At 46.3% G+C, this 10,298-nt stretch overlaps 1 protein-coding gene across 1 annotated transcript; it reads right to left on the bottom strand.

Annotated features, from left to right (window-relative positions):
* Window positions 1-9,930: 9,930 nt before the first annotated feature.
* Window positions 9,931-10,032, bottom strand: LOC104618086 (troponin T, skeletal muscle-like; the record flags this gene model as incomplete). Its single annotated transcript, XM_010283593.1, has 1 exon — window positions 9,931-10,032. A coding segment is annotated over one exon (102 nt), but the record flags the coding sequence as incomplete, so codon positions are not given.
* Between the last annotated feature and the right edge of the window lie 266 nt (window positions 10,033-10,298).

The raw sequence follows: 10,298 nt of genomic DNA, 5'->3' as shown, positions 1-10,298 counted from the left end.
TTCACAGGCTGAGCATGTCCTTACCTGCTTAGCTTTGGGGATTGATCAAGTGGGTGTATTCAGAAGATGCCAACCTGTTCCTTGCATGAATTGCAGCAGCAGGCAGAAGTAACCTCTTGCCTGTTTAGCCCTTAGACCCTCTCTCCTAACTTGCAGGAGAGTCACGCTCACACTCAAATAACTCCACATGGAGCTTGAACCAACATTTCCCATGCTATAGGAAAGGGCACCAATCCATAGGTACTCTGATACTCCTCACCGTTTCTCTTCCATTAAAGCTCCCCAACAGTGCATAGCAATGAGTTGCAGCAGTAAGTTCATTGCCCTGAAAGACCATGTTCTCCCCGTTGATATAGTATGCAAAACAGAACGGCTTCCAGAGGAAGATCTTGAGACCGCTCAAGATTTTAGTTCCCTACCAGTGCCCCTGAGTGACAGACACTGGCGGGACTTGAAAAAGCATTTCTGTGTCTATTTTTGCTGGCCGTGTGTGGCATAGACTGTTCTGAGAACGCTGACCAGATCAAGGCCAACGAGTATGACAAGAAATACCAGCTTGTAGACACTGCATTTCTCAGTGTGGCCGGGGTTTGGGTACCTGTGCATGATCAACCACAGAAGGACAGGTACCTGCAGAGTTAGCTGGACAGCTGTAAGTGCTAAGGGAATAGCTGTGGTTTAAGCACCATCCCTAAAAGTCTTTGGCTGGGAAGGCAGTGTGGCTATTTCAAAGTCCCTCTATGAGTTTGTACAACCCATGCTAGAGGAAAATGGATCTTCCTCTCTCTCTATGGATGATCCACATAAAACAGGAAGAAACGATTATGAAACCCAGGTCACTGAGTTGTCCCTTAAGGTCCTGAGGGTCATGACACTGTAAAATATCTTCCCATCTTAGCATCATCTGCGGGTGTAATTAGTATAAGCCTGAATTCTGATTCTTGATTATTAATGACAGTAATCCAAATCCATCCTTTTCATTTTCCACAAGTCGATCTGCTCCGGCATGGCAAAAACCAAGAGCAGAATTGTCTGAACCACTCACGATTTGGAAAAGAGACTCCTAAGACACCCGCACTTGCTCATGCATCCAGGACCCTGTTTGGGGATGGATGCTGTGTTCCTCCTCTTTTCCCTGGTGGTCATGGGACATGAGTCCCCTCTGCTACCCTGGCAGGGAATAGCTCTAAGCCCAAGAGGGACGTCGGGTTCCTGTCATGTTGCTGGGTGCTGTGGTTTAACCTGGCAGGTAGCTAAAACAACCACACAACCATTCACTTACCCCCACCACACAGTGCGATAGGGGAGAGAGGTGAGAAAAAAAAGGTAGAGCTTGTGGGTTGAGATGAAGACACTTTAATAGGACAGAAAAGGAAATGAATAATAATAATAATGATAATAATAATGGTAAGAGAATATACAAACAAGTGATGCAGGACACAACTGCTCACCGCCTGCCAACTGGTGCCCAGTTAGTCCGGGAGCCGTGTTCCCTCCCCAGCCAGCTGCCCCCATTTATATACTGACCGTGACACCGTATGGCAGGGAATACCCCTTTGGCCAGCCTGGGTCACTGTCCCGGCTGTGTCCCCTCCCAGCTCCCCGTGCACCCCCAGCCTCCTCGCTGGCAGCCCAGCACGAGAAGCTGGACAGTCCTTGACTGCTGAGCAACACCTGAAAACATCAGCACGTTATCAACATTATTTTAATCCCAAATCCAAACCACAGCACTGTACCAGTTACTAGGAAGAAAATTAACTCCATCCCAGCCAAAATCAGGACACTGGGAAGCAGACAGTCTCTGCCAGGGTCACCAGACAGGAAGAGATAGGGAGGAGCACCAGGAAAGTGAGGGAAAGGAGGGGCAGGAGGCTCAGCTTTTTCCCATCTTCTGTCCTTCCTCTCCAGCAGCAGCGCTCCCACACGTGATGTGAACCTGGGGTGTGGCCAGAGATGCACAATCCTCTTTCCTTGCTCAAGGGATGTCACAGGAAGGTGAAACTTGATGAGATTAGATGAGGTACCTCACTGTGACTGGCTGGCAGCTCCAGAAGACATCTGATGTAACTTAATCCTTGCAGTTCAATGTAGGCAACAGCCGTGGGAGATAAAAAAGATCTCACAGACCGGGTTCATTTTCCTTCCCATGTTCTCCTTCCCTCCTGGCATACATTGCTGTTGTGGACTCATTTTGCCAGGAATTGCTGTCCTCACTAGCTTAGTCTCATCCAAGTTCCCATATTCATTAAATGTATCACCAGGGCTGTGGCTCAGAAGATTAAATTGCTCTGTGAGTAACTTCCAAAATGTTACTCCTTTGCTGTGGACTTGTCTTCCTGAGATGGGGTTCTCAGGCGTGCAATACGGTGCCAAGCCTGAATGACTCTGGGACAAGCATTATGGCTCTGTACTTGGGGAAATCCTTAGTGTCCTGTTTTTACTCTCCAGATTTCTTAGGAAGCCACAAGCCTGCATGTTAGGATTGATGGGCATTCGCTTTCACGGTTAGGTTTGGGGCAAGGTGGGAATCTGGGGAAGAGAGCAAGGCTTCTGCTATAAAATATAATCTGTGCTTTTCAGAAACACAAGGATGCTTTTATCAACAAGAAACACCTTTTTTTTTTTCAAATCACTGCAGATTTTAATGTGGAACCTCTGTTCTCTTGTCTTCTCCATCATCTGTCTGGCTTTGAGGTTTAACAGCTCAAACCAGCCTCGCATGCCTAATGCCACTATAAAGAAGAAGGGAAGCCTTAACACTCCCCAGTCCACACCTTGGTTGGTACATGGGGTCAGTGAGCATCGTGGAGCCCACGAAGCAAGCTGGCAGCCAGGGTGTGTGCCCTTCTCTGGGACATCTCGGTGTGTGAAGCCCTGCAGGGCTCTGTCCCTGATGCCTGACATAGATGTTTGGTGAATCATGTGTCTGACACATGAAGGCATGGCAAGGGAGAGACCGCAGCACAAGACAGAGACACATGAGGGCCAGACCTGGTTGCTTCCCATGCCTGCTCTTGAAGGCAGACTCTAACACGGGTGAGTCCTCCTGCCCAGTGACACTCTCAAGATCAGGGTTTGGTCCCTTTTATTTCAGTAAACCTTTTGCTCTGGATGACCTGGGGGAAAATTGATGCTTGAAAGAGAAATACAGAAATTTGAATGTTTAGCAACCAGCAACCTATTCTTCAAATGTTTTAGTGTAGAACAAAGACATTTTTGTATATTCCAGAGACTTATCCATGTATTCATGAAGCTTAACATAAACTTAGGTGGCTGAGATTGCTGTCATGGAGAGGAGAGTCACTGCTTCAAGATAACATTGCAGTGGGAAGTGGAGAGATGATGTTTATTGAGTCTGGGTCTTAGAGCTCAGTTTTCTCTGTACCTCGGGAAGACCAGGAGTGCCAGAAAAGGAGGCAAAATAGCCATTTTCCTAAGGCAGTCCTGCCACCTGGGACCATGGAGAACTCCCAGAACAGGGACCGGTGAGGGGGGAAGACTTCTGTATTATAACAGACTAATTAGGCACCGTGGCGAAGCATTTCCCTCCGCTTAGGAAGCACTGTCCTGACCTTGCTCCTACGCCTACTCCCTCTCTGTCACAGGGCTGAAAGAGCCTCGCTCAGCAATTTTAAAACTGGAAAAGGAGCCCAAGCACCATCCTTTATGCAAGAGCTGAAAGGTTAATACATACCACTTTTGTTGGCCAGGACTCTGCAATAGGCTAAGGAGGAGCCAGCCCTTTTCACCGAGGGAAAAAGAAACGCAAGCCTGCCGTAGCCTGCCCTTTCAGCCCTCACAGTTCAACCCCATTTTCACACCACAAGGCTTAGAATAAATACACCCTTCTCTGAGCAGGGCTGCGTCCTCTCAGCTGCAGCGGCTGCAAAACGCAACTCAACGCGATGCAGTGTAAATTGTATGTGCAAGGTACGTGTTTTCCTGTGGGATGCAGGGATAAGCAAGCATCAAGCTCCTGAAATTAGAAAGGTCAGCAGGGGTGCTTCCTGTTGGAGCTGCACAAACGCTGGTGCTCAGCTCAGAGGGCATGGAGTTAAAATTAGAAGCGGCTGCAGAGATACAGAGACTGCTCCTTCAGCCTGACATGGTGATGGAGTCTGTGTCTTAGGGGCACGAGAAAATAAACATCTCCAGCCTGAATATGTTCTAGAAAGTCACAGAAAATGCCACTCCTTCTGTCTCAGTCACAAGGTTTGGGATATCAGGAATTTCTCCCTAAATAATCCTTCTCTTTTCCTGGCATATAGAGGACATGTATACACCTAGCTGTCCACACTGAAATAATAGGGACCAAAATAATTTGGGAATCTCCAGTTGAGTTGCTTCCTGGAAAGGCTACGTTGGGTGGACAAAACTCAGAAGATGTCATGGTGTCTGGCACTTTTCTGGGGTATAAAAGACTGAATAATTCACCATTCAGAGCTCAGAACCTCAGTGTACTTCTCTGCTGAGTATGTCCTGCATTTCTTTCTGACTCTGGGAATATTTATTCACCAGAAGTGGGACAGCTCCAACAGAGGAGATGGGGAGAGATCCCACAGCCCCAGGTAGCCTGTGTTTGTTGCAGACCTTAAATACCCTTCCCAGTTGTTTATCTTCCATGTACTCAAGGTATCTAACTTGGAGGAGGACAAATTGCAGGGACTGACTACTGCCAAGGATGTAATGTGTGGTCATATGAAACACCCACTGCAATGGTTTAAACCATTGTTGTGTAGTTCTTATCCCTTGTGGTAACCACAGCCCACTCCTCCCGCATCCAAGAGGACGTACTTCTCTGGGGGAGTAACGGGACTGAGGGACTTACCCCCAGCTTCTCTCTTGCTGCAGGAAAGTAGTGTTGCACCTTTGGAGCAAAACACTGCAACTCCTGAATGTCTGATTTTGGAGCTTGATGTGTGCATGGATTTGAGTTTTCCCATCCCATTCCTAACCCCCTGTTAGGAGAAGTACTTATTCCTGCCACTTGCCAAGGAGCCACTAAACCTTGTAGCCCAAGTTCCTCAGCTTCCAATTAAAGAAAGCACGGAGACTGCAGGGCATATACACAGCTAGCTTGGAAACTCTCCCTGCCCTCCAGAACAAAGCCTACTGGAGGACTCTGAGGTCCAGAAATAACAACGACCCCGTCCTGTAAGGCAGCTGGAATTTCAAGTGGCTGGAGCTAAATACGGTGCTAGGTCAGCAAGGACCCACCAGGAAAGGGGATTATTGCTCTCCATTAGTGAGAGGAGTGTCTGCTTGCACACATTTGCCAAGACCTCAGTTTTACAAAGCACATTTCTTTTATTTCAGTGGTTTACACTTTCATTTTCACCATGCTCTTCTTCATCTCTCACTGAATATTTTCTACTTAAAAAACAAACGAGCGAACAAAACCAACATACATCAAGACGCAATTTGTCTGGCTGGTAAAAAAAAAAAAAAACAACAAAAAACAACAAACCAAAACAAACACCCAAAAGAGAATGGAGACGCACAGCCAAACATGCCATAGAGCTATGCACAACCAAACACGCCGTACAGCTGTGCAAGTCTCGCATTGCCTCTCCTCCCTCCTCCTCAGCTCTGCTGAAAGACAGCAGCTGTAATCCCCTCCAGGTGGTGACAAGCATTATCTTTCCAGCCGGTATAAGCGTGACAGCTCTGGAGCTGGCTGGTAACACGTGTTCCCGTGCTGCAAGAGGGAGAGGGAAGCTGCAAGACCGAACACGCGTGTTGAGTCAAACCAGCCAAGGGGAAATGTAGACCTTGGAAGCAGTGCAAGTGCGGGAGGTGTAATTGCCAGGGATCCTTTTCAGCTGCTTCGTTCACAGATGCTCTGGGTGATGCTGGGAGAGGCTGGTGGAAGAAAGACCTGTGACTGCTCCTCAGCCCCCCCGAACGGGGCTCTTTGTGAGCAGGCTGTATGGGTGCAGAGCCCACGCTGCCCCGACGAGGACATGCGTGAGTCACCGCCCAAACACGGAAGGTGACAAACACAGATGTTGAGTGGGACAGGTCTCACGGGGGGAACTCCCGTGATTTTGGTTTTCATGGTTTGATGATTGCATTTCTGTGTTTCATTTGATTTCTTTCTCCCTACCGGTGCTGCAAGCAGGCAACTTACTGACTAAGCACGGATGGGGTGTGATGCTGACTACGCACATCGGCTTTAAAATGAGCAAAGTCAACAGCTGGAAGAGAAGTCCTGGGAAATGCTTGCCCTTTCACTAACCCATTAAGTTCCAGCAGCGGCTTTTAGCAATAGCAGAGAAAGGTGATCTTGGAGCCAACAGACATCTTTAAAACTTACATGGGATGACCGGCTTGAGCTGCTGCCTGGCAGAGTCTGCAAGTCACCACTGTAAGCATTGTAAGATGCTTTTAGGCAGCTAGGCTGGGGTCAGCTCTTCCCACATGAGACATCTCCATCTGAGCAATTTGTCTAGACTCCCTGTGCACTCAGCGGAGAGAAACAGGCATGCTGAGAGCCTAATTCATCTCCTCCTAACATAGTCGTCTATAGCAGATGAATCACACACTTCTTTGCCTCTCTCTCCCCACTGATTGGAGTGGGAGTCTGGATGGAGGGCTCAGCGGGAGACAGCTTCACCAGAAATGTTTAAAGTTAAGTCAACGCATACCACTTCCAGTGTGTGTCTCATGCCAAGATCAGAGCTATGACTACCCAGATCGGTGTATTTCTGATTCCTTCGAGAATCGATGTGTCAGAACGCAGACATTTCACTTTGCTCCCTATGAAATCAAAATACTTCTGCACATGATTCTGTGCCTGCCTGTTGCTGCTGACGTGGAGAGACGCACGCTGCAGAGCCACTGAGCAGCCATGCTGGGCCAGCGTTCTCCTGCACGGACCAACAAGTTCTGAATAACAGGCTTCTTTCAGCAGCAAACACCTTTTTCCTGGCATCTAGAATAGCTTCCTAGCAGGCATCAGTGAAGAAAGGTGCCAGAGCCTTCACCCAATGTCCCTAGGTTGGGTTTTGAATCAAGCAGCCTGGTGGTACCTGGCCAACTTCCAAGTTGCAAGGGTAGTTCACAGCTTGAATTCAAACATTTGCTCCAAGTGCCTGGGTTAGGATGCTACAGACCATGGTCTTCACAGCCCCCGAGATGGCAGTCCTGTGTCACACTGAGTAATTGCTGGGAGACCTTGTCTCTTTACATTGCCTGGAGAACCCAGGACAAAACACCTGACGCACATGCTGAGCATTAGCAGCGTGAATCCAGTCCAGCAGTAACTTTCTCTTTGGTGCCTTTCCTTTAATTATAAATCAATGGATATAACTGTATTTTTGACATTTCCCACTCTGGACACCTTATAGAGCATTTTTGAATTAGCTTGTGGAAACCTTGGAAAGGTTTAATACAGAGTCAGAATACTGAAGAATATTGATGTCATGGGGCATCACTACAACAGGTGGGGTTGCCCTTCTTTATAGGAAGGCCCAGATCTTTCTTAACTTCTGTGTCTTGAGGACAATATGGTTGTCCTGGACTCCCTGGTGGATCTCAGCTGGCACTGTAAGCCTTTGTGAGGGCAGCTCAGCTGAGACCTATCTCTCCACTGACTACTCCACATAGACCCGTATTTCTCAGACACCTAAAATTAAGTATGCACATCTGGAGCTGAACCCAATTCTTAATTTGAGTGAAAGGAATCTTATCTCTGGAAATCAATTGATTTGCTATGAGTTTAAGAAATTAATTCTTAGAATTATAACCATATTAGTTATTTGGTTATTGCAACATGTCTGCATGCCCCTTGACAAACCTGGCACAATACTACACGCGTACTTTTTCACCATACTATTTAAGGCATTTTGTTTTCACCCTCTTTGAGTTTTTTGTTCTTTTGTTCTCCCTGCAAATTACTGATAAAAAGGACTCTTTCTGAAAGAGGAATACACATGTATGCAGCTGAGGCATGGTCAAACTTCTCCTGGCATTAGTTGGGCATTTATTCAGAAATGTATATATTGCTCCAGGGGGAAAAAAAAAAAAAAAGATATAATCTGAAAGAAAATGGTTGTTAAATAAAGTCTGCAGTTCTATCATGATTTGTAAAGTCCAAACTCTCCAGTAAATGCTTGAGCTTCTTCCAGTTGTTTGCTGCAGCAAAAATGCCCAAACCTTTTCCAGGTTAAAGGTAAGATCAGTTTAAATATTCCTGTTTTTTTCCTGCTGTTCTGCAAGGGCGAGGCACTGATCAATCCCAAATCCTATTAGCTTCGGAACAGGGCCTCGTACAAAATTGTCTGAGGGATGACTGTAAAGTGCTTAGATACCATCATTGGCATAGTAAAGGTAATCACAAGGATTTGAACTTTACTCCTTCCTAATTTGGTCAATATTACATTCAACCACTTCTCAGATACCTGACAGGTGAATTAACTGTTCTTTGTTATCTACTCGTATATCACTAGATACTACAGTGATGGGCACAGTAGAAACAGGTTGGTGGTCTGGAACAGGAAAGATCTACTGGAGTGACCTTTCTGGGTGTTGAGGACTTCCAGCGAAGTGAGGAATGATCTCAAGCTCTGCTAAAGAAAAATAGAGAAAATGGGGAAAGACTTCAATATCTCAGTCTCCTTTTCTGGGTACAGAGAAGGTAGGGTAGGGTAGGGTAGGGTGGGAAATGAATGTCCATCTCTGTGGGCTCTGACCAGACTTTGGCAATGAATCCAGATTTCGTCACGTTTTTGTGGATTGGCAATCTTTCCAGAAAAAATGGCATGCAGCAGACGAAAGGCATCCTGAAGTCACTCGGAGATGATGCCCAGCAGAGCCACAGATCACTCAAGCAGCAAACGGCATGGCTTAAAGAGTGGGAACAAGAAAGTAGCACAAACAAAACAGCCTTCCCTTTCTCCAAACCACTTTTCTATTGAAACCACTAAATGTTAATGAGTTTACTAGCCCTCTAGAAATGAGGGCAGGTAATTGCAACCTTACTCACAGGACTCAAAATCAAGATTACGACATTTAACTCAGAAGAAAAGCCAATGATGATGGCTCAATTCACTGGAGATACTGTAACATGTAATGAAAATGTACTTTAAAAAAAAGAAAGGAAGAAAGAAAAAAACCAGTTTTTGATAAGCAGTTCTAGAAGTCCAGGTCATCCTGGTCAATCTCATCAGAGTCTTCTTTTTTTTTAGAAGCCTGAGCTTTGTCAGCATGCTCATCCTCCTTTGGATCTGCACCTTCAGCATCTGCCTGGTCCTCATCTCCTAAAGCATCAGTGCATGAAGATGCTTTGTCCTCTTCCTCACTGTCAGGATACATCTGTGAGGGTTTGCTGCTCTCATCACTTTGAACCTCTCCATTGGGGTGGTTGTTCATGGGGTTGTTGTCCTCTTTGCATTCCTCTTCACCTTCATCTTCAGATCCCTTCTGGGATTGCTGTGAGAAATTTCCCATGGAAGAATAACAAGAAAAGGCGGCTGCTTTGTTCAGTCTCTCCAGCCATTTGCTGGGTTTTTTGTGTTTTGCCTTTGAGGTTTTCTCAGAAATCTTGTTGTTGCCGTTGTCTTCATGTTTTTCATGTGCTTTGTCAGGGTCATCACTGGTAGGTTCCTCATCATTCTCATCATATTTGTCTTCTCCTTCACTGCTGTTTTCGTCCTCAGCTGAACATGCCACAACTGACTCTGGATTTGCATCTTCCACTGCCTCAGCTTCATCCTGCTCAGCTTCCTCACTTCCTTCTGCAGCACCTCCTTCAGGATTGTTTTCAGTTCCAGAGCCATCACCATCTGCTCTGCATTTGGATGTCTCTTCTTCATCATCAGCCCCAATATCCTCATCCTCTGGCTCCTCTGCTTCTTTAGCTTCATTGTCAGCTTCGTCTTCAGCTTTGGACTTCCCTTCATCTTCCTGTTCTTCATTTTTAGTTTCTTCTTGTTCTTCCTCTTCCTCACTTGCTTCCTCCTCCTCTTGCTTTGTTTTTTCTTCAACTTTTTCTCCCTCTTTTTCATCTTTTGCTTCTTCCTCCTCCTTTTTTGGGTTTTCTTCCTCTTCTTCCACTTCCTGCTCCTCCTGTTTTGTTTCTTCATCATCTTGTTTTGCTTCCTCATCCACCTGTGTTACTTTTTCCACTTCTTGCACTTCTGCCTCCTCTTTTGTTTCTTCCTCCTCCTTCATGTCTTCCTCCTCCTCTTTAGTTCCTTCTTCCTCCTCCTTCATGTCTTCCTCTTCTTCTTTTGTTCCTTCTTCCTGCTCCTCTTTTGTTTCTTCTTCTTCCTTCATGTCTTCCTCCTCCTCTTTAG

Source organism: Phaethon lepturus, unplaced genomic scaffold (genome assembly GCF_000687285.1).
Source record: "Phaethon lepturus isolate BGI_N335 unplaced genomic scaffold, ASM68728v1 scaffold3293, whole genome shotgun sequence".
NCBI lineage: Eukaryota > Metazoa > Chordata > Aves > Phaethontiformes > Phaethontidae > Phaethon > Phaethon lepturus.
This window is presented reverse-complemented; position numbering and strand designations above follow the sequence as displayed.